Source organism: Pholis gunnellus, assembly GCF_910591455.1.
Source record: "Pholis gunnellus genome assembly, chromosome: 23".
Taxonomy (NCBI): domain Eukaryota; kingdom Metazoa; phylum Chordata; class Actinopteri; order Perciformes; family Pholidae; genus Pholis; species Pholis gunnellus.
In genome coordinates this window covers 1932211-1956067 of record NC_136550.1, presented here as the reverse complement: position 1 = coordinate 1956067, position 23857 = coordinate 1932211, and the positions used below count along the sequence as shown (strand labels likewise).

Below are 23857 nucleotides of genomic sequence, written 5' to 3'. Positions count from 1 at the left end.
TTCCACTTTGAATTAAATGCTGCAGAATTTATTTTTTGTCTTCCCGGTTTGATTCAGAAAGAACTGCGACAGACTAGAAACATCTTGTTCGACAGAGTGAAAATACAAAATCAAACTTCTGTGATACGCCGTTTGTTTTGTTTCTTTAAATGTATTTAAAATCACTTTCACAGCCTTTGAGCTGCAACTTTTCCTGCGCCGTTAAAACATGAATCACGTTGAATCAACATTTTTGTGACATGGCGTACTGTTCTGACTTTTTATTATCATTACGTCATAAAAAGTCATAGTACACCATGTTGAAAAGAAGTCATAGATTAAAGTATGTTAAAAAATGACATAGTATGCTTTGTAAAAAAAAAATGTTATGAAAAAGTGCAGTTATAACGAAAAATATATAAAAAAATGACATTGTATAGTTTGGTCGAAAAATGTATAACCTATATAATATTTAACCTATACATTAAATAACACTTTCTACAAATAACCATTGATGAAAAACCTCCTGGGTTTATGTCGACACGTCATGGAAAAGAGTCGTACTAAGCTGAAGTACGTCAAAATAAGTAACGTAAAAGAGTCAGTGTGTTGAAAAAAAGTCACAGTATAGCATGTCATATATACTTTTCACTTTTTCCGACGTGCTATACGATGACTTTTTTACTTTTTTCCGACGTGCTATACAATTACTTTTTTACTTTTTTCAACGTGCTATACGATGACTTTTTTACTTTTTTCAACGTGCTATACGATGACTTTTTTACTTTTTTCCGACATGCTATATGACTTTTTTACTTTTTTCGACATGCTATACGATGACTTTTTTACTTTTTTTCGACATGCTATATGATGAATTTTTTTACTTTTTCCAAAGTGCTATACGATGACTTTTTCCGACGTGCTATACGCTGACTTTTTTCACTCTTATAGCACGTCGAAATAATAATTAGAGTTGTTCTGAAAACAATAACTTAAATTCATATTATTCACTTAAAGCTAAATTGAAATGAACTCAATACTCTCATAAAAAAACACTGAAGACAGTTGAGATGTTTCCATTTTAAAAACCAGTTTGTGTTTTATTTCAAGTTTGGACACTTTTATTAGAACCAGCCGTCGTTCCCAAACTTCACTGCATCTACATGTATTCAGAATGAACTTCAGACGGCAGTGTGTGCAGCAGCAGCAGCTCACAAACTGTTTCATGCCAATTAAATGTGTGCCGCAAAATATATATAATATATATATATATAAACAAAAAAACCCACTTCTGTGTCTGAGGATAGTGTCAAAGTTAGAGCAGACATTTCAGAAAAGACTCAACCAAAGAGTGTTTTTCTATAGATTGAAGATGAACTTACTTTTGAATCTTTTCTGACTGCATGGGGCTCGTTTTAGTATAATATAAATAATTAGTTTGTTTGTCTGTGCGGCTGCTGTCACTTTGCACACAAGTCAGTTGCAACGTACAATATCAGAGTGTTAAAGACACATTTCAGTCCGTCACATACAAACATTTACATTCTTGGTGAGTCTGAAAAGAAGAAGGATGATGTGGACGACCGAAGCCCAGAAGGGACATTTCAGAGGACAGAACAACTGTTAAAGGAAATATCCACCTGCATACGTCAGCTTTTCGGTATTTAACGTTATATTTTGTTTGTGCTTCTGCTATTAAAAACCCTCAGGAAACAACTCCCTTAAGACTGATCAGGTGAATAATCACAATGCTGAAGACTTAAGATCATTTTATTATTGTCAAAAAATAAGACATTTCAAAATGTTCAACTGATTTGTCAAAGTACGTTATAAAGAAATACTGATACTGGATATTTAAAGATAAAAAGGCATTTTTATTGCCTCTCAACATTTTGATGGCGAGCCAGTGGCTCATAGCTAACGATTGCTAACAGGTGCTAACAGCGCTAACATTGCAAACTATGGTGAAAGTGCTAACGGAGCTAACCCCTCTCTTTCTTTTAGTGAATTGGATGTTTTGTGAGGCCAATAGAGTCATATTTTATTACTCTTCAACATTGTGATTGTTAACAAAACGCCATCTCCATTTGACTAAACACCAACTTATGTAAGAGAGGCAAAAAGAACAAATAACTAAGCGTTGATGTACTTTAAAGTGGACATTTCCTTTGACAGTAATACACAGGACAGGTCAGTCACTCTCTGCACAGTAGTTTCTTGTAAGGAAAACTTGTAGTTTTCTTCAGAGTATCTTAATGAAATCAGTCTTTTTCTGTGTGCTATGACGTGACGGATTACATTTGAGCTAATTCAATTTGGGGCTGTTTGGTTTACGTTACCCTGGACGCCAGACGGGTGGGGCTTGTTACTTTTTGAGCGCCGGGCGTATCGATTCATTAACACAATAAAGTATTTTTTTGAGGCATAACTTTTTACACTAATATTTTTGGATCTAGGTCTGCCGATTATTTTAAAGCAAGCAATTATTTATATTCCAATAATTATATCTGTATTTATGTACACATCAATCACACACCCAAAATAATCTCCAAATATCCAAAGCCGCCTACACAAAAATGGTAGACTAGTAAAATTAGTGACATATATCAAAAACAAGTGAGACATCTAAGAAAAAGATAACAAATTAATAATATTTATAGTATTTAAATTAAAAACAGAGCCTTGTTTCAACATAGGTTACCAACGCCAAAAGATTTCAACCGACACATTTACAGATTTTGGGGATCAACGATTTCCATTGAGAGACAGACTCATAACCAGCTCCAAACGGAATCTGTAGACTTTTATCCCCCAAATAACGCGCTTTTTGTGCTTATTTTTGTTCAGTCATACAATGAGGAAAAGAAAAAGTTTCCTTTGAAAAGCTTAAAATACGAAGACGTCATTTGGTAACCGTCCACAGATTCTGCTGGAGCCTGAATATAAACCTGTAAACTACTTCTTTTTACTTGAAATGATGGAAAATGAAGTGGATCGATCCCCAAAACAACACGCAAAAACATCCGGAAAAAAAGAAATAGTGTTGACTTTGAACGCGTCATCTGAAGCTGCTCCCTCTGCTGAACTAAGCGAGATGTTCAAGGACCTCGGCACACGTCTGTGGCTGCGATAAAACGCTGCATTCTCAACGCATACTTTGTTGTGAATGCAGCAGGATTTTAACTACTGAATAAAAAAAATGGGACAGATGATGAGTCTGTATATAAAGTGATTAACTGAGCTGCATTACGTTTGTTCCTGGGCGTCAAAATAAAAGACTTAAAATATTCTAAATAAAGTATTTGTGTTAAAAGTGCTTTTCTCGTCTTAGCAGTAAAGAGAGCAACTTCAGATCATTCAAAATGTACCCGACTCCAACTGGTACTTTACAGTTGGAGCAGCAGCAGCCCTGTTTTTGCGTTACTGTACATTTTAACATTCAGATAATACTTGACCCATTGCCCGGACCCACTCAACCGCTGCAGAGTATAAACACCTCTGAAGGCTGCAGAGAGCTCGTTTCCATTCACTCTGCCATCTGTTAAAAAAGGTGACGGGGTGAGCTTGTTTGTTGATGTGGGACAGCCCAGTCGGGAGGAGCCTCACGCGCTTGGAGCATTAAAAACAACTACATTTGGTTTGTTTGTGCATTAAAACGAGAACAACGGAAGTGGAAAAGGAGGAAGCGGAAAGTCTCAGTGTCTGAATTTAATAAGAGATCGTGAGAAGCAACCTCACATTGGAGAAACTGCAAATGTTCGGCGGGTTTTATTTGTTAAATCAGAACGCGTCGACATTAAATCAGAGGTTGTTACCGCCCCTGAACTCCTCCTTATTGAGCTAAATGAGGTTTTTAAATCATACAGGAGGAGAGGAAATGTGTTGTTCGACCGACACGCGCCACATCAGCGCGACTGAAGGCTCCGATTTAAGATTCTGGAGCAGAAAACATGTTATGTAAAAGTCTGACCGGCTGCCAGAGCTGCAGCTGCAGGAGGAACACTCCAGCCAGAGGACACATTTGCCAGCATGTGATTGGTGGACTGAACCAGCTAAGAGACACGTTCAACCTGTACATAGTGCGACAGTTTGGATGTCAGAACTGACTTAAAGGAAATACTTCATATTCGTATCTGTGTGTGTGTCCCTTTAAAAAAAAAGGAAAAAAAAGGTATAAATGTGCAGATTCTGGCGTTAAAGGAAAGTCGAAAAACGTTTAAAAACAAATCTTTCAAATCAAAATTTTGAAATTTTCTGAAACCACGAAAAGCCAGATTAAAAATACTTTAGTTTAACGTTGAAACACTTCGTTCGATATCCTTTTTTTTATCGCTGTGGCACCAAACATGACCCGTAATGGCACGACACACCAGTAACTTCAAAACTTCAAAACTAAAACCACAACAGCGTCATTGGTGAGCTGTAAGGCTCACCGTTCTTAGTTTTTTACCGATTTTTAACAAGCCATGTTTTCAACAGGCACTGCACTAATTTGAGATAAATTCTTCAAAAACAGAAATAATAATAATAATAATAAGATTCGTCAGCGTCTCTCTCGTGGCTGGTTATAACGCCGTACTTTATGTTTTTAGCACCACTTCATGATGCAAACACTGCAAACTAGCAACTGCTTCGCTCCACGTTCAAGTTATTCCATCACTAAAAATAGCGTCAGTGGTTTTATGATGACAGGCGGGGGTTTTAAACAAGGCTGTCAGATATTAGTTTCCCCATCTCCTGGTGGATTTTTACATTTTTGGGGGGGGGATGAAAGCGCGGTACCTATGTGTTAGCGTAAGGCTAACTTAGCATGGTATATTATACACACAAAAACAAACAAAAAACGCTGAAGAAGACTGACGGTTACTGTGATGAGGTCTACAATCCTGTGTCTCATCCGAAACAGTTGATTGGTTACTCTGCGTTGTCCCAAAAACAATTGGACCGCTGTGCTCCCGGCGATGTCAGCCTCTTGGATTTGGTGTTACTCGCCCCCCCCGCGCTTTTAAACATTTTTTTTTTTTAAGGTGCTCAAGAAGGATGCGGGCGGTCGTAATCCAGGAGGCTGGCAGTAGCGACCCGCACATGTTTCGACCGATCCGAGTGGCGCTCCGCCTGCAGGAAATAAAGCCTGGGTACTTATGTGAGCGTAGTGGGAAGGGGGGCGGAGCCAGTGGGCCTCCCCATCCCCCCTCTGTCGGGCGTACAGTCTTGTTGGGGGATTTCACCGCCGGCTGGGTCAGTCTCTGGACTGGTAGAACAGGATGTATCCCGACTCAGAGTTCTTGGAAATGTCCGACGTCAGACCGTAGAACTCCTCGATCGCCTGCGCGTCAATTTTCTACAAGAAAAGAAGATAAAATGTTTGATTTTAAGAGTTTAGCCGAGCAGGGATTTCATGCACAACTTCACCAACTTGCGCAACGAGAAAGGAAAAAAATCTGAAGAGTTAAAAACTCTAGCAACACTTGTAGTACACAGAAGTACTTCACCGTCAGACCAGAACACAATCTAGTACTTTACCGATGAATTTAGCGAAATTTAGCGATGAAAAAAGCGAAATTTTCTTGACAGTTCGATGGCAGCTGTGCTTCACAGAATAGTTTGACAGTTTTGGGAAACGTGCTTATTTGCTTTCTTTTCGAGGGTTTGTATGTGTGGAGTACGGCGCTGAAACCAGGTGGGGGGGGGGGATTAGCTTAGCTTAGCATAAGATAAAGACGTTCTGGGGGAAACAGGAAAAAGCGCTAAAGAATTGTCTCTAAAGTCACAAACTCATTTTACCTCCAGAAACGAGCCGCCTCCTGAACTTCACGTGAAAATAAAGTATATATGGCAAAAAGAAAAAGGACTAGTTTGTTTTAACCCTTCTTGGTAAACTTCTTCTAAAGTTGACCGTAAGTCTTTTAGGAGGTTTTTGTTTGCTCAGCGTAAAATCCTTCTTCAGTTCACAGCTGTGCTGTTGAACTTTGTTGTGCAACTGTTCTCACAGAGGCTTTTGTTTCCCTTTCAAAGTCAGTATGTTGACAAGGAAGTGGTGAATATCTTGAGATTCTGACCCTGACAACTGTTTTTTTGGTGCAGCAGCTTTGTCCAAACAGAGCGAGGGAGACAATGGAGTGAGAAACAAAGAGAAGAGAAGAGGCTTCAGAAGAGTCAGGCAGTTTCTATTCCAGGTGCAAAGAGACAGAAAAAGAGTAAAAAGATAAATTTCAAAGCTGGAATACAAAGCGGCGAGACAGACGGGGAGATTAAACCTCCACTAATCATAAAGAAATGATGAGTGTGCGTTTCTGCTCCGCAAACTCAGCGGAATCTTCCAGAACTCGGTCAGTTACTGGACCAGATGTTCTTCGACTGGGCCTCCCTCCCATCATAGTGGAAAAACACACCGGCGGCGAGGAGTTCGGGTTCAAACATCAGCCGTCGTGCACTGAGCAGGTTCCTCTGCATTCAAACAGCAGTGGTACGAAATATGACCACAATGAAGGTTCAGAGATCAACTTCATTATGTACAGAATGATTTCCTGATGATTCAAAGAAAGGACGATGTCATTTAGTCCAAATAATAAATACTGTGTTGAATTGTTAAACTTCAAATGAGTTAATCCCAACTGCTTGTTAGGAAAGAGAGACTTTTAGTGGGCTAAACATTTATCTCACTTAGATGGAGAAGTTTAAATGCTCCAAAAAGATCCTCATTACCTTGTAATGGGAACAAAATGATGTAGTTCTTTCCAAAAGAAACTCTCCGGGGAATTATTAGGAAAATATTCAGAGATTGTAGACCTGTAAAATAAATCTACAGCACGTGACAGAGAGCTGTAACTTCTTTAGACTTTGAATATATTGTGTTGAACCCTGTTCGTACATTTGTCTCTAACACGGATTAAACACCCCCGGAGCGTTGACCCGGCATCACTGCACGGTCAGTTAACCGCTATGTTCCTGTCCTCGGAGAAATAAAGTGAAAGGTTACTCGTCTGCAGCTGGAACACAGCAGCGCACCGAGGCTTCAGGCCAAGTTCTGACGCGGTCGACTGCCAGCGACTGAAGAGCTTCAGCCTGAAGAGCTTCAGCCTGTAGAGCTGTGGTCTGACTTCAAGTACTTTTGACACGTCGCAGGGCCGGGGGATGCTGCTGAATTTGCCTTTTTTGGATTGATAGATCATCACGCTATGGTCGCTAACACCATGGCAGCTGTTAGCTGAGTGCTATCACACGCTAGACGGGTGTCAGACCGCCGGTTCTGTTTCTACGTCCTGTCAACACGTTAGAGAGAAGCAGTTTCACGACGGCCAACATTTGAATCTTGTTTCAGTGACAGATTGACGTCTTGTTTAAAAGTTAGAAATAACTAAAGGCTTGTACGTAGCAGCAGTAGGAGAGGAGGTAGAAGTAGTAGTATATAACGTAGAAGAAAAACAAGAACTAGTAGAAGTATTAGTAGGAGAAGCAGTAATAGTAGTAGTAGAAAACATTGAAGAAGAAGTACTAGTAGAAGATGATGTAGTAGCGGTAATGGTGATTGTAGGAGAGGAGGTAGTAGACGTAGTAATAGCTGAAAAATGATTTCCAATCACTGTAAAATGAAAGGAATGTCTTGTTTATTAAAAACGTGGTTTTGTGTCTCTTACCTCTACGATGTCGTCGTCAAACAGCAGCCAGAAGCCGTGACTCTTGACGATGGTGATGTAGTGTCCACGGTTTGGACCGCTGCAGAGGAGGAGGAGCAACGAGTGAGACGCCGACAACAACACACCTAAAGATGCTTTTACTTTATCCACCAGTAAACATTTAAACGTGTAAACCTGGATTCTGTCGGTTGTTCAAAAAAAAGGCACAAAATAAAATATTTCAGCCCCATTTGAGTTTTACAGCCTTTTGTGTTCACATATAATGTTTATGCACAGCTGGACGATTACATCACTTGCATACGATCACGTTCAGAACACGTCAGCTAATCGGCCTCATAAAACACAGAGATTTATTATTAATGCTAGCTACACACAAACTACGTTAACATGCACCAAATAGTCATTTTTTTCTGATCTGGCAACATTCCTACAAAGCCGTTTAAATGGCTAAAGAAATGTAGCATTTACACGCAGTTCATGTCTGAATATTTGTACTGTACAACACACGAGCTGACCTCTAACATGCAATAAGATCAACACATCACACACGTTTCAATCTGAAAATGCTCCATTCGGAATAGAACCTAACTCAGAATATGTTTACATGAGACATAAAACAAAATTAAAATAGTGGAAAATATTAGTGTGCTTGTAAACGTAGTCAGTGTTGTCTCCAACATGTCTTATCTCTTTTATTGTTATTGTATGTATCTTGTATTTAATTGTACTATGTTAATTGTAATGAAATGTAGTTAAAGGAAGAACCTACCTGCCGCAGTGAACGACGACGGCCACCAGGTCGTACATTCGGTCGGGGTTGGTGGCGTCCCCGGACGTGTTGAAGAGGCGGAGCTCCAGCGGGAAGACGACGCGATAGGACAGCTTGGTGTAGCGGTGCAGCTGGTCCATGTACTTAAAGCGCTTCAGGTGGAGGGCGAGGATCATCGGTAGCTTCTTCACGCGCATCCTGGTGGAGAGACGGAGAAGAAAGGTTTGACATTTTTGTCTGCGGTTGAAGCTCTGTAGAGACCAACGTGGTCATTTAGATGAGATTAAAATAACTGACATGTCCTTAAGTCAACATTCAAAACAACTACAAAGAACAAATAAAAGACTTGTTCTGAAACAGGAAATGACGATGTCACTCACCTTTTCTGGGCTTCCTGTTTGCTGCGACATTGCTCACAGTAGTATTTGTATTCACTACATAACGTCTCTGTGTTGCTGAAGCCCCTGTTAAGAAAACACACAAACATGTCAAATCAATAGCTTTTCTGTCCGTGCTAGTTTCTCTTTTTTGTCCGTACTAGTTCCTCTTTTTTGTCCATACTCGTTTTTGTCCGTACTAGTTTCTCTTTTTGTCCGTACTAGTTTTTGTCCGTACTAGTCTTCGTCCGTACTAGTTTCTTTTTATCCATACTAGTCTTCGTCCGTACTAGTTCCTCTTTTTTGTCCGTACTAGTCTTCGTCCGTACTAGTTTCTCTTTTTGTCCGTACTAGTTTTTGTCCGTACTAGTTTCTCTTTTTGTCCGTACTAGTTTTTGTCCGTACTAGTCTTCGTCCGTACTAGTTTCTCTTTTTGTCCGTACTAGTCTTCGTACGTACTAGTTTCTTTTTTTTGTCCATACTAGTTTCTTTTTTATCCATACTAGTTTTTGTCCGTACTAGTTTCCCTTTTTGTCCGTACTAGTTTCCCTTTTTGTCCGTACTAGTTTCTCTTTTTGTGGATGATCGTTACCTGAGACAGTGCGTGATGGAGGTGTTTTGCTCCACGTCCACCGAGAGATCCAGGAAGTCCTCGTCTTTACTGCTCACCTGTAACGCAAGTGAACACACTCAAGGTCTAAATGGATGACGGCCCAGTCAGGTAAACAAGTAAAAGATGACGTTTACTAACGATGTTAGAGAGAAAGGAAGCAACTTGCCATCAGAAAAAGAAAAAATACATAAATAAGTCTATAATCTGCTCTGCACAACTTCTATAAATTTACCATTTTCAGCAAGATGAAAATTTACTTTGAGGTTTAAAGGAACTTGTGTGAAATCATTACGAATTAACAAATAAACATAATTTTTGGTTAAAGTTAATTTTGTTAGTCTCCTGTCTCTCATGTTTATAGCCAATTTTTTTGCCGTCACTGGACAAAAACACCAAAACAACCCTTTCAGCATATTATAATTCGAGTGATTTGGGAGAAAACCAGACTTCTGCACTTCCTCTTGGCTGCTTTCAGGCTTTTAGAAAAATCTAACCCGTGACAGCAGCCAATCACAGGTTAATCTACACCACCATGAGAAACATCTACTTACACTGCAAAGCAAAACCATTAACCGAAAAAAAGAGAATGAGTCGTACTGGTTACTGTCTGAAGTGCGTCACATGACCATCAGGTGGGAGGGGCTTAAGGGCAAAGAAAGATGACTAGTTTTATAAAGTTAAAGGTAAATAAATCCTAACTTAAATCCTAAAATAAGGACTTACAGCTTCACAGTTGAGGCAGCGAGTCTCGTTGGTCAGTGTTCCTTGGAAAATCTCATGGACCCAAGTCTGTTGTGTCTCCTTTCCTCCTTCCCCCTCTCCTCCTCCTCCTCCTCCTCCTCCTCCCTCACTTCCTCCTCCCGTCCCGCCTCCTCCATTCTGCACCAGCTTCCCATTCTGCTGTTTCTCCTGGCTCTTCTCCTCCTGCAGCAGGTCGGCGATGGTGTTGAGGAGGTAGTTGAGGAACTCGTGGGCGTCCTGCTGCATGTAGTTGTCAAACAGCTCTGAAAGGGGGAGGAGTCAGAGAGAAGTGGTCAGAGGAATAGAGAAGGAAGTAAATAAGGAGGAACAGAGACAGAAAGTAAACATCAACATCTGTTCTTTTTCATCTGCAGGATTTGGCTGAATATTTTATTTCCTCAGCTGCCCTCCCCCTTTCTCTTCCTCCCTTTCTCTCCTCCTTTCTCCGTCACCAGTCGGTTAACTCATCTGTGCCTCGTCTGATGAAAGAACATTAACACCTGGTGTTGTTGTTGGAATTAATGTTTTTTTCCAGAGAAAAACACAGGAAGTCACACGTTTAGAAACTCAAGTAGAGAGGGGGGTGAAGAGGATCCTTCTCTCCCTCCCTCCCTCCCTCCATCCTTCCTTCCTTCCTTCCTTCCTTCCTCTTCACGGTACGATATCTGTATTTTACCGTTTTCTTTTCTCAGCCGGGAGATGAACTTCTTGGGAGGAATGACTCCGACCTTCTTCTTCTGCGTGGCGATGCTGTTGAACAGGTCAGACAGACAGGTGAGGAGGGACTCCTTACGACGCGGCTGCACCTGAAGAAGACGGAGGAGGAGAAGGAGGAGAACAAGAAGGAGAAGGTGGAGAAGAAGAAAAGGAAGGAGGAGGAGAGGACGTTTACTATCAAGAGATATTTAACTTTCTCTGATGTAACAGGTGAGGCTTCATCCAGCCTGAACCTTGACAAAATAAATAAAACTTTTCTTACGTCTGTTTGCCAAAGATATTATTAGCCGGAGGATAAGATTCCTCGAGCATTTTTCTCTCATTAAAAATGATAAATTCCACATTCACGGTATTTTTGACAGTATATTTTTCAAGCACAGTTCATTTCTCATCGGTCTCATCGTCTCTGCAGTTGTTTTCTGACAGCTTGCATTTTTCAGAGCTCCTAACCTCTTTCTATTTGTTGTCTTTACTTCCCCCTCTCTCTCTCTCCCTCCCTCCCTCCCTCCCTCCCCCCCTCTACTCACCTTGTATGCCAGCACCTTCTCTCTGAACGGTCGACAGAAGTACAGAGCCTGCAGCACTGAGTTACAGTAGCAGGTGTTGCCAAACTGGAACAAAAGAAGAAGAAAACGAGACAGGATGAGCGACGTGGAGGCTTCCAGCAGTAAAGCTCAACACCGAGTTACAGTTTACACCAGCGACACACTGTGTGTGAGACACTTACATTGACCAATCCAAAGTAGTGTTCATTAACGGGAAACTGTTCCGGTCCAATCTCCTTTTCCAAGGCAGAGGCATTGGCGCCCTGAAGAAGAAGAAGAAGAAGAAACATTTAATGGACAAAGAATATATTATTTTACATGAAATGATCCTGAGAATGCCTCCTTTGTCCTCTTTGTTTCCTCCTCATTGTGTTCAGGTTTCCTCTGATGGACCGTCCACCGCCTGTTTCCTCAGCGCTGAGTCTCATTACTTGTTACTTTTATAATAACTAATAGGCATGTTTGTGTGAGATATAAACAATATATAACAATCGTAATGCAAGCAGGGGAGTGAGTGTTTCTGTCATCAAACACTATATTAAGGCAGCAGAGGGAGGAGGAGGAGGAGGAGGAGGAGGAGGAGGAGGATGATGCAGCTTTTCCTTCAGGGCTGATTCAGTGGAGTCACTCAGTTGTTACTCATCATCATCATCATCATCATCATCACATCGCAGTCCATGTAAAGTCAACAAGAGGAGAGCCGGTGAAGGCTGATAGTCGAGGCTATTTATCCAACAACAACATCACAGGTTGTGAACAGAGACGTCTGTCTGGAACACGAGACAATCGTTCGTTCAATACGAGCAGAGAGCCGGGCTGAACCACATCACCACCGGCCGGGCCTCGTGGTTTGACTGCTTTTGTCTAAACGATACCCGAATCTAGACTGAACCCAAATCTAGACCGAGCGTTCACACGTTTGACATTCTTCAATACGAGTGCTGAAGTGTAACAATAGCTTACTTACTTGACAAATATCTATTTAATATTTAACAAGAGAAGCAAACATTCTAAAGTTTAAAACGTCCTCACATTTTGGAAGCTGACGTGATAAGAGAGAGAGACAGAGAGAGAGAGAGAGAGACAGAGAGACAGAGAGAGAGAGAGAGAGAGACAGAGAGACAGAGAGAGAGAGAGAGAGACAGCGAGAGAGAGAGAGAGAGAGAGTGAGAGAGAGTGAGAGATAGAGAGAGACAGACGTCCAGTTGAGACGTTCACGGTTCGTCCCATGACAGGAAATGCTGAATTGAATCAGTAAATACAGATTATAACAGATATTAATGTCACCTGGCTGCAGTTGTTTACATCCGCTGACCATATAAATGTTTGTTCCTCTTTTATGTGCAACAGCTATTTCAAAAAATAAGTAATTGTTGTCATAAAATGGCACACATTATTTTCATCTGTGTGGGCAACACAACTTTTGTCCTAATGTCCCAGCAATGGCTGCTGTTGTTGGCTACCATTAATTATTACTTTTTATGTAAATGTCCCCACTGCGGGACTAATAAAAGATTATTGTTATTATCTTATCTTAAGCTAGCAGGCTAATGCTAGCTAGTTTTCGACCCTGCCCTTCTCGCGTAAACAAACAAAGATGGCTATAGATAAACTGTCAAACAAGCTTCGTTTACACGTAATAACACCCGTTTTATTTGTTAAACTTAAACCAGCCTCTTCGTGTAGCCAGAGAGCTAACTGTTAGCTAACAGGCTACAACTTTCTGGGAACCCTGTTTGTGTTATTAGCATCCTGTTGGTCTGTGATGTTAGCAAACAAGCTAGCATAGCCGCTAGCTTTAGCTTTAGCTGTCCTGGCTCACCGGGACCAGAGGCGCATAAATGCCGTAATTTAAAGCCGAATATCGGCTGCTTACCATCGTACAAATCGAGGCGATCTTTCGGACTGTCATCAGTATTTCCATCCGTAAGCCGCCATGTTGGACCGAACCCCCGATGTGGAAATTATCAGAGCCGATGCGGCTGCAGAGTTCCGGGAGAAGAGCCGGAACTACCTTCTGGTGCTGTTACAGGGTAGCACACGCGAGTTCCGGTCATGTAATTCAAAATAAGACGTCAACCGGAAAAAAAAAAAAGAAAACATGGAATTTGACTCCGGTTTAACCGTTGCTCTCAACGTTTAGAATTAACGCTGGCTAATGTTGATGGAAGAAGTATTACAATCTTATACTTATGTAAAAGTAGCAATCATTTCGTGTAAAAATACCTTTTTACAAGTAAGAGGTCCTGCTGTCAAAAGTAAAGGTACAAAAGAATGAAAGTATGAGCATCAAAGTACCACAAATAAAAAGTACTCTTGATGCAAAATGGCCCATTTCAGAAGTACATATATTATACTATTGTATTACAGTTATTGTTCCATTAATGTGGTCATCACTTGAGCTAATTGTTAATTACTTTATAAACTGCTGGATAGCTTATCCTGTAATAATATACCATAATATATTGGTTCATTTATATTTTGTATTAATGTTCTAAATCTAGAAAGTGTCTTGTAACTAAAGCTAATGGAGTAAAAAGTACAATATTTACCTCTGAAATGTAGTAGAGAAGAAGTATAAATATGTATTTGTTTTTTTATCTTATTTTGAAAATGATACACGTAGCTTCCGGTGTTATTCAACGTATCTGCCAGCTTCCTCCCGGAGGGAAGCTTAGAGGGAGTGTCGCCGACGCTCAAATCAGGAGCTCTTTAGTGCGCTCGATTGTAGTCACAAGGGCTAGAATCGGCGGGCGGTGCTTCAATCAATATTTAGGTCTCACTACAACATTATTACACCAAATTGTGTCTTGAGGCCACGAGATAATCTACCATATACCACCATATGATAACATATAACTTTATTCATGAATTTTTAAGCTACCCAGCAGTAAATACAATTGTCTCCACCCCTACAAGCTGCAACATTAAAGGGAATCCTTCAGTCACTCTACATAATGAGTTATATTACTTTGAGTAGGTTACTTTCAGTATATTTTGATGCTGGTACGTTTGTATTTTTACTTAAGTTACAAGTTTAATGCTGAATTTACTTGTTATGTAGTATTCATGGAAGGAAATAGTTTCTGTTCATCACTTCTTTTTAAAACTAATTTTTCATTTTTACTTATTTCTTTATTAATTTCTTTCTTTTCTTAGAACCATAACCTACAATTAATCTCTATAGTGAATTTAATTTTTTCCACTTTACCCAACATAAAGTGGAAAAGACATCATTTACAAGCAATGATGTCTGAGTCCAGGCTGGAGAGAGGAGCTCAATTTAGTCTGGACTCACGGGAATATTAGAGGGGATGGATCAGTCTCTCTCTCTCTCTCTCTCTCTCTCTCTCTCTCTCTCTCTCTCTCTCTCTCTCCACAGTCAGTGATCAGGAATATTTATTTACATGTGCTGTACGTGAATAATAATAGTAATACTATTGCAAATAATGAGATAACATGGTAGCCAATGTCATACATTTTAATTCTGACTTTGTGAATCACAATACATACATTTTATTTTTTGAGTCATGATTTATTATTTTTTTATTCTAAATGTGTTGGTCAATGTGTTCAGTAATTAATATCAATATCACATTTTGTCATCAGCATTAATTATTTCATTTATTCTCTCTCTACTGAATCTAAGTTTAATAAAACATGCCGCGTGCAGTCTCATCTTTGACTAATATGTCTGGCAGCTTTATTATCATAAACCTTCATTTCCGTGTTTACAAGCAATGATGTCTGAGTCCAGGCTGGAGAGAGGAGCTCAATTTAGTCTGGACTCACGGGAATATTAGAGGGGATGGATCAGTCTCTCTCTCTCTCTCTCTCTCTCTCTCTCTCTCTCTCTCTCTCTCTCTCTCTCTCTCTCCACAGTCAGTGATCAGGAATCTGTGCAAACCGGATTACTTCTCTTTTTTTGTAATGCATGTGTTTATGCATTTTATATTGAAGCATCACATTCACTGAGTTGTGGTTTTTAGTGTCTTGCTGATGACTTCTCGCTGCTGAAAGGAGATTCTCTTAGAACTCAGTTGGTGGAAAACCCCGAACCGGGGCAGGGATCTTGGGAAATATTGGGGGATTTTGCACCTTTAACAGAGAGGAAACCCAACATTTCTGCATCATAAACTACCAAGAATAAACAGCAGGACACATCTGGGGACCCGGAGCTCTCCACGCTGTTCCTGCAGGAATATTTTGGGAATACTGGAGTGATTTTTCTCTTCCCACACAGAGCAGAAGCTGATCTGAAGGCAGAGGGGATCTAAATGCGGCTGTCTGGCGACCCTGCACCGGCGACCATGAACAGCAGCAGCGGGTCGGGCAACTTTCTGCTGGTGCCCATACCGGAGTATCCTCTGCTGGACTGTGTGCCCAACAAGACGGTGAAGATTGTGGTGCTCGGGGCGAGCAACGTCGGGAAAACCGGTAGGGATTAACGGGAGAGTTGTAGGTTCAGGTCACAGGAGGGGAAACATAGAAACATTCAGCTGAATGAGGGAAGTTTTTATTATTATTCTGACATGAACTGAAGTTGCCTTGTAGGGATTAAACATGGGGAACGGTTGGCTGGGATTGAATGCATCTCAATAGTGTGATTAATAACAGATTAAACCTCTCATCATGCAGCTTTGTTATTGTTAGGAATACATATTTGACTAGTTTGTCTACTAGAGGAGGAATATATAAAGAAAGTAGTGGAAATGTTTGAAATAAATTACCAAACCTGAACGACAGGGGGCGACATTCTGCATTATAAGCATTCTTCAAATATTGCCGCTTTTTACATTTTATTTGTTAGCTTTTATTCATTATAATCAGTGATGGAAGAAGTATTCAGGTCAATTAAAATAATATAACGATACTTAATTATACCTAAACGTACTGCTTGCATTATTTTATTTTGTATTCGAGTGTCACTTTTAACATTTTTATATTCTTTAAAGTAGTTTAATCTGTAATTCATATTTCAGATAATTAATTCATCATATGTTTTGGAGGTTCAATCCTAATTGTAATAGTAACAAGTTGTAGTGTCGTATAAAGTACAATATTTATCTTTTCCTTAAAAGGTAAAATAGTACGGGGACAAAATATGAGATTATAATAAAATGAAAAATAGCAAATATTCAATAAAAGGTCAAAACAAATGCTAAACAGGGTCAAATAATGAGATTGTGATTTTCCAGTTCTGTCACTGTAGATTTCAATAACTTTAGACCATGTTGAGGGTTTTCAGAATACATTAATTAGTGCATATATTATTCTTCTGACTGGTGGGAGTCTTAAAAAACGACCCTGATGACGTCATAGTGATGTCATCGTGATGTCATCGGGGTGATCACAGCTCGGGCTCGGAGAAGACAAATTACTAGCGTAAAAGCCTGCATTACAAACTGGAGGTGTAAAGTTAGGAAGGGATTACCGAAAGAATGTACCCAGTTGCACTATGGGAAATTTAGTATTCTGGGTTTCAGGAGTTAGACCCGAACATGGGACTAAAAGTGAGGATATCTCAGCTCGTCTCCCAACTCGTCTCCCAACTTTACAAAAGCACTTTAATGTGTGAAAATCGTCCTTTAATACCAACGGGAAACAAAAGCTTCTACCAAAATGAAACTGGCTTCACAAAACGTCAGCGAGATTTAGAAAAACAAGAGGTGCACGAGACAATCATTCACCAATACAAAGATGACTCATGGGGGATTGCGACATCAGATTCGGAGTATTGGTGAATCATTTTCTCACTTCAGACTTTGGGCCTGTTTGTTCGGCTCGTCCCTGTTTGATCGGCTCGTCCCTGTTTGATCGGCTCGTCCCTCTGTTGCGAACGCTTTCAGAATCTAAAAATGTGCAACAGAAAAAACGAAAATTCCTGCAACACCTGCAACAGTTTAAGTGTTACAGAGGTCAGTAGGTTGCAGAAAGGTAGTCTTTCTTAAATATCTTTCTTATTCCAAGTACAAGAACTTTGAGAATCAAGATACATTCTTTACTTCATGCACGCTGTGACAACGATTTTGAAAATCGCCGTAAACAATGTTCAGTTTGGAGTTTTGTTGTTTCTTTTTCAGCTCTGATTGTCAGGTTTCTGACCAAGAGGTTCATCGGGGATTACGAAGCAAACACCGGTGAGTTTTTAGCCCGTTTTGGTCTGAAATAACACGAGGAACGTTTGTCCAAGTACGCAGCAGAAATAAATGCATTTCCCCCTCCACAGAAGTGCCCGACTATTGATCCGTTTATCCATCACATCCATTCATCCTGTCCCTTTCATTCTCCCCAGGAGCGCTCTACTCCAGAAAGGTCACGCTGGATGGGGAGGAAGTGTCGCTTCAGATCCAGGACACTCCCTGCGTCGCTCTCCAGGTAAACCGATGGAGGCAGAGAGTCCCAGAGTGTTCCTGCTGCATCATGAATAGAACATCTGGAGCGCTTTTTTGCTTCCGTTTATGAAGATGTTAGGTGTCGAGATCTTTGTTCGACGTTGTTGCTTAACGATCTAAAAGTTGAACTCATCAAAAACTGCCTTTTTTTTTTATTATCTTGAAAGCAATTTCAGGAATGTGTTTGAAGCGAGAGGAAGTGACCTTAGGACTATCTCCTCCAGTATAATGAGCGCAACGTGCCACATGGCTCACACTTCTGCACACCGGCAGTCTGTTTACAAAAGAAAAATAACTAGACTTCTGGGCTGCTCATTTCCTCCCTCCACCGGGGGGGGGGAGATAACGGAGGGTGAGGAACTCTCTCCTGGCAGGATGGAGGACGATGGCGACCTGCTCCCAGAGATTAGACGTAATTAATGTGTGGAGGCAGAGGGGTCGAGAAGTTACCGAGCTTCTGGAGGATTGTTAGAAGCTGCGTGAGGACTTTTTAATCCTAACCAGCAGCAACTGAACTCATCTTCACCTCTTGATTGCAGAAAATATGTTTTTTTCTTGGTAATTATAAGTAGAAGAATCTGCCCAAACCTAAAGTCTGATTGTGTCCGAACTGACAACCGGGTGGTCCGGTGGGTCGAGTCGTAAATTCAAACAGCTGGTGTGTGTCCATAAACAGCCATTTGTCTTGGCGACGTGCCTCTTTAGTAAAAGCACCACCTGCTAACTCACTTTAAGCCGCTCTGTCCTTCTCCTCCAAGTTTAGGCAGTTGAGTTTTAGGAAGAGATGGTCTTGTCTCACTGGGAATGCAGCAATCGTCGCCCCCAGTAATCACGGGTTATTTTTAAACCAGTTCTTTTACAGACGAGAGAAGGTCTTCTGCTGAGCAGGCTGGACTATCAGCCCCTCGCTGGGATGAGGAATGAGGAAGTGTTTTAAAATAGGAAGCCACTTCAGTCTAACGGAAAACGTCTTTAAAGCATTTCAAGTACTGAAACTATGATTTATAACAACTTTATTTATTACTTAAAGTTATAAATCGAAAGGGGAAAAAAACATGTGTCGGTTTAAGCTTTTCAAATTTGAGGATTTGCTTCTTTTCTCTGTTTTATATCATCGTACGTTGAATATATTTTAGGTTTTTTAAGAAATATCACGGTCTACAAATACTCCATTACAAGTAAAAGTCCTGAATTCTAAATGTTACTGAAGTAAAAGAACAACACAATGTACTTAAGGTATCAAAAGTATACAAAATACTCATTTGTGGCTACATTATCATGGAACATTATTACTTATGAATACATGTACGAGCATTTTCTGCTGTAGTTCGTCAATGTGGAGCTACTTTTAGATACTGTACTGGTAGATTAGTAGTATATTACTGCATAATATTATTAATTATTAATATGTTTCTATGTGTAAAAAGTAAGCAGAGTAAACAACTACAATATTTCCCATTGATTTGTAGTGGAAAAGTAGCACAAAATGGAAATACACGACTAAAGTAAAGTGCAAGTATGTCGAAATTGTTTACATTTCATAGAGAAAATGATTTATTATTCAGAAAGTGAATCAACAGGTTCTTTGATTTAAACATCTTGATGTTTTCAGGATGATGCTGAGGGCTTGTACTGCCAGGAGCAGATCAACAGGTCGGATTCATTTACTTAAACGTGAATTAAACCAACAGAAGGAATAATGCTGCCGATAATAACCGTTCAGTGACTCTCTCAGGTCGATCTACTGGGCAGACGGCTACGTGCTGGTTTTCTCCATCACGGACCACAACAGCTACCGAACCATCCAGCCGCTGTACCAGCACGTCCGACGCATACACCCCTCTGGAAACATACCCGTGATACTGGTCAGTGTACCAGATCTAATACACAGAACATGAGCGATGTATGGAAACGTGGCAGCAACGAGACAGTTACCTGCTGACCCTGATCCCCATCGATCTAATCCGTCCTGTAATCTGTAATCTGCTGCAGGTCGGTAACAAGAGCGACCTGCTCAGAGCCAGACAAGTGCCGGCAGACGAAGGAGAGACGTTAGCAGCTTCGCTAGGTGGGGCTTCGTCATCCTCATCATCCCTCTTCTTCTTCTTCTTCTTCTTCTTCTTCTTTCTTCCACTTCCTTGGTGTCCTTTTTCTTTGTTCTTGTTCGTCATCTTTTTCCTTCTCCTCTTTGTTCATATTTCTTCTCCTCCTTCTTCTCCTTTTTTCCTCTTCTTTCTTATACTTCCTCCTCCACTTTGTTGTTGTTGTTGTTGTTCCTCCTCTTCTGTTCTTTTTTCCTTTCCTTTTTTCCTTTTTTCCTTTTTTCCTTTTTTCCTTTTTTCCTTTTTTCTCTTTTTCCTTTTTTCCTTTTTCCTTTCCTTTTTTCCTTTTTCCTTTTCTTTTTTCCTTTTCTTTTTACTCTGTTTTTTCTACTTTCTCCACCTCCTTGTTCCTCTTCTTCCTCCTCCTCTTTGCTTATCCTCTTCTTCTTCCTCCTCCATTTTTCAAGTTTATTTCTCTATAAAAAGGACACATTCACGACGTGATAATAAACATTTGTAGGGCAAGTTCTGGAAAAAGAAAATACGTTTTCAGGGTCTCACAGTGTGGTGTTTTCATCATGAGGCCATCAACTATATATGATGTATTTTCTTCATTCACTTCTCCTTGGGGTCACTAGTCACTTCTTTACTTCTTCTTTTATGTTGTATCCATCGTCCTCTTCCCTTCTTTCTACTCTCGAGCTTTGAAGATCTTTTGTTTTTGTGCAGAAACCTGATCAGAGAACTGTAGAAATGCCACCAAAACACTTTAAATGGACTTTTCTCACAGTGGCCAATTTGTAAAAAAACATCTGGCGGATTCAAGCTCTAAATGAACCGTCCGATTATAACACACACACACACACACACGTTGACTATATCCTGCATGCTGCCTAACGAAGGACGAATGCCGGTTTGTTATCTGAAAGATGAAACTGCCTCTGCTCTCAGGAGGAGTTTACTTTGAGGCCTCGGCCAGAGAGAACCACGAGGGAGTCCACGCCACCTTCCTCCATCTCTGTCAGGAGGTGGGACCCTTTTTTTGGTTGTTTTCTTTATCGGTGCCTTTAATCTGCCATGTCGACGAAGAGGAGGGACAGTCGAAGCTTCGGTTGTTGGCAGATTTCAGTGACGTTATTCAAACTTTAAGGGATTTTCACTTCCTGTGGGAATTATGAGTGCGCATGCTGTTTCCCACTGAAAGAATATAAAAACAGCATGTTTGTGTTTTTAGTCAGAAAGAGGTTCACCAGCCTGCAGTGGTCTGATCTGTGTATTTGTTTTTCTGGCGGAGCAGTAGGAGGTTTTACATTTCTGTCTTTGTTTTCTGGTGTTCAACAGAGCAGATAATCTGGTGCTTTAAAAAGCTGCAATAATCAATATTATTTATATTAACAATAGACCAAGGTCAGCTCTTCAGCATCTTTCAGCTCATTGTTTTGGTTTTCTGACTCAGCTTGTTAACGGAGGGCGGCGGCGGATTTAATTAACAAAAAAAACTTCTAAAATAGACAAATATATCTTCAAAAATATATGTAAATACAGATTTTAAATGTACTTTTTTTATTTGTCACACCTTTATCCCTTTTATTAGTTGTAACAAAACAATATAGAAATGATACCGCTCTTATTGTTAATAATATAGCTGTAATGGAAAATCCACAATAATATAAACAAAGGATATCAGGTAGAATCATTTCATGTTGTCAATATTTCATTGACAATTTTAATTGTTCGGCTCCAGACGGTAAAATTTTAGAAAAAAGTGAAGTAACTTTATTTATTTATGAAGCACCTTTCAAGAGCAGGACGTCATAAAGTGATTCACAAAATAAATCAAATCAAATAATTAATAATAAATCAAATCATAAAATGATAAATACAGACATAAAATAAAAAATAAAACTGAAAAAAGACGAGATGTTCTCGAGCTGCTCCGCTGTCTCTCGCTCCAGCGAGTCACCGTGGTCTCTGTGTTCCAGGTGATCCGGGCGCTGGGAGGAGGGAACGGGGAGAAACGGAGAGGAGGCCTCCACCTGGCCAGACCCAAATCCCCCAACATGCAGGAGCTGAAGAGGAGGTTCAGACAGGTCCTCTCCTCCAAAGTCAAGTCGTCCACGACTCTGATCGCAGGACGGGACCAAAAGCAACACGAGCTTCCATGGAAAACTCGATGGAAGGATGAAGAAGAAACGGAGGAGTTTCTGTAGCGATCAAAGCATTTCAAAGACTGAACGGAGCTTTCTGCAAACTAAGCTCTTCTCCGTGTTTTGGACGGAGCTCGTGAAAGCGAACGTGTCACAGACTGCTGAGCAAACGGCTCGCGTTGTGTCAGAAACTTGGCGCGTTCACCAAAGAGGACAGCGAAAAAAACTTCACCGTAAACAGATCCAAGTCTGAAACATCGCTTCTAGTAGGATGAAAAGCTAATTCAATGCCAAAGACGAGACAATTAAATGGAAGAAAATGTTATTAGAGTCTTATTTGACCCCCTACCGGTTCCTTTATTCTGCCACAGAGTTATGCTCAAAAGACAATTTCATTTAATTTGGTTGAAGGGGTTAATCCATGTGGGAACAACTTTGCTGATATACAAAATAAATGCAATGCAAGAGTCCGTCCTCTCTGTTGCAGACTTATTAATACTAGTAGTCTGAACCGAAGCAGGAAATGACCCCAAAACACAAAGCGTTCGACTTCACATGCTGACATGTGACAGCCGGAGGGGAGGCCTCTCCTCTCACAACACGACGAGGACGAACGCCCGATAACGACGGACGTCAACGGCTGCCAACAATAAAACAGAATCGCTTAAAGAAGTTGGAATTAATTCGGCTGCTTTTAATGGCGCCAATTTGCCAAAATGTAAACAAATACAGGCTGAAGAAAACAGATTTGTCTGATTTTTACATTTTTTATTTGGTCTGCATTTTATTTTAAAACATTGAAATGTAACATTTTATTTTATTTTAGACATGCACACAGCAGAAAAAATGAACAATTTTAATAATGGCAGCTGTAGACTTCCATATGTGTGTTTTAACTGGTAAGAAAACCAGAGTCCATGAATGTTTCAGGAGCTGTAGTTTTCTTTTAAAACCCTAAAAATCATCACCAGCACAATCTCCAACACACGACGTACTTGACTTTACGAGCCCTAGATCGCCTGTAAACGTTTCCACTATTCAGCCCGAAGAACACAAACTGTCTCGCAGTCTGAGAAGTGTTTCATTTCTATTGTTGCTTTGTTTTAAGAAGGAAGGTGTTTAGTGTTCTGTGGACTTAATGTTGAAGGAATCTCTGAGCGAGTCTCAGCTTCTTGGTACCGAGAGACGTCGGATTTGAACACAATTTAGAGCAGCGTTCAGGGGTCAGAGTCCTAAAGTGTGGATGGAATTGTTAAATAAAGTCTGTTCTATATCTGTAAGGATTTGTAAAGTATCTAAAAGGACGTTGTGTAAAGTGTGTGTTTGTGTTCTTCCGCTGTTCTCATGACCTTCTCCACTTACTGACACACACACACACAAAATTCCCAGTAAAGACGAAATTCCTCAGCATTTGGAATTTCCTTCTCGGTCACTGAGCTGCCACTCGAACCCTTTTAACACACACTCAGAGAAAAAATTGTCTGCTGACCCCGACCGGTGACCCCTCTTGACCCCTTTTGCCCTTTAAATAAGCAGCCGGGGCCGAAAAAAAAAAAGAAAGTCTCGCTCGCTGTGTGTCGAGACAGAAAGTCCCGAGATGACATTTTGATGCTTCGTGCCAACACAGAAGAGATTTTTTTCCATCATTTTTAGCTACTTTAAAAGTACAATTTCCTCTCGTGTTTTCTTTTTGAGACCCCGACTTTCCTTCCCACACACAAACACACACATGTCAGTCTTGAAGACCTCTTCCTGTGCGCCACTGGATCAAGTGTTCCCGCTTTCTCAGTGACGATATCCTCCCCCATTTAGTCTTCTCTCTTTAAAAGCCAAGCAATCCGTTCCGGCATTGACGTTACACGTCAAGTTTTAATGTGATGGACGAAGAGTTAATG

The 23857-nt window shown here is 40.5% G+C and overlaps 2 protein-coding genes across 2 annotated transcripts; one reads left to right on the top strand and one right to left on the bottom strand.

The window, feature by feature from the left end:
- Nucleotides 1-1048: 1048 nt before the first annotated feature.
- Nucleotides 1049-13387, bottom strand: usp12b (ubiquitin specific peptidase 12b). The gene is made up of 10 exons (XM_079184945.1): nucleotides 13255-13387; nucleotides 11561-11641; nucleotides 11361-11444; nucleotides 10793-10922; nucleotides 10099-10379; nucleotides 9355-9431; nucleotides 8766-8849; nucleotides 8386-8583; nucleotides 7617-7695; nucleotides 1049-5320 (listed from the first exon to the last, which is right to left on the bottom strand). Exons 1-10 carry the CDS (start codon nucleotides 13300-13302, stop codon nucleotides 5219-5221), a joined length of 1164 nt encoding a protein of 387 aa, XP_079041071.1. The 5' UTR covers nucleotides 13303-13387; the 3' UTR covers nucleotides 1049-5218.
- Nucleotides 13388-15287: 1900 nt separating this feature from the next.
- rasl11a (RAS-like, family 11, member A) lies at nucleotides 15288-22432 on the top strand. Its single transcript, XM_079184330.1, has 8 exons — nucleotides 15288-15815; nucleotides 17462-17518; nucleotides 17674-17756; nucleotides 19386-19426; nucleotides 19509-19638; nucleotides 19766-19841; nucleotides 20767-20843; nucleotides 21798-22432. Exons 1-8 carry the CDS (start codon nucleotides 15656-15658, stop codon nucleotides 22023-22025), a joined length of 852 nt encoding a protein of 283 aa, XP_079040456.1. The 5' UTR covers nucleotides 15288-15655; the 3' UTR covers nucleotides 22026-22432.
- Nucleotides 22433-23857: the final 1425 nt, after the last annotated feature.

Excerpts from the sequence above, each read along its gene's own strand:
- usp12b (XM_079184945.1), bottom strand. The coding sequence starts at position 13,302 with ATGGAAATACTGATGACAGTCCGAAAGATCGCCTCGATTTGTACGATG. Across the intron at positions 8,584-8,765 it reads AAACAGGAAGCCCAGAAAAG|GATGCGCGTGAAGAAGCTAC; the intron begins GTGAGTGACATC and ends TCTCTCCACCAG. Across the intron at positions 7,696-8,385 it reads GTCGTCGTTCACTGCGGCAG|CGGTCCAAACCGTGGACACT; the intron begins GTAGGTTCTTCC and ends CCTCCTCTGCAG.
- rasl11a (XM_079184330.1), top strand. The coding sequence starts at position 15,656 with ATGCGGCTGTCTGGCGACCCTGCACCGGCGACCATGAACAGCAGCAGC. Across the intron at positions 15,816-17,461 it reads GAGCAACGTCGGGAAAACCG|CTCTGATTGTCAGGTTTCTG; the intron begins GTAGGGATTAAC and ends TTTCTTTTTCAG. Across the intron at positions 19,639-19,765 it reads GAAACATACCCGTGATACTG|GTCGGTAACAAGAGCGACCT; the intron begins GTCAGTGTACCA and ends AATCTGCTGCAG.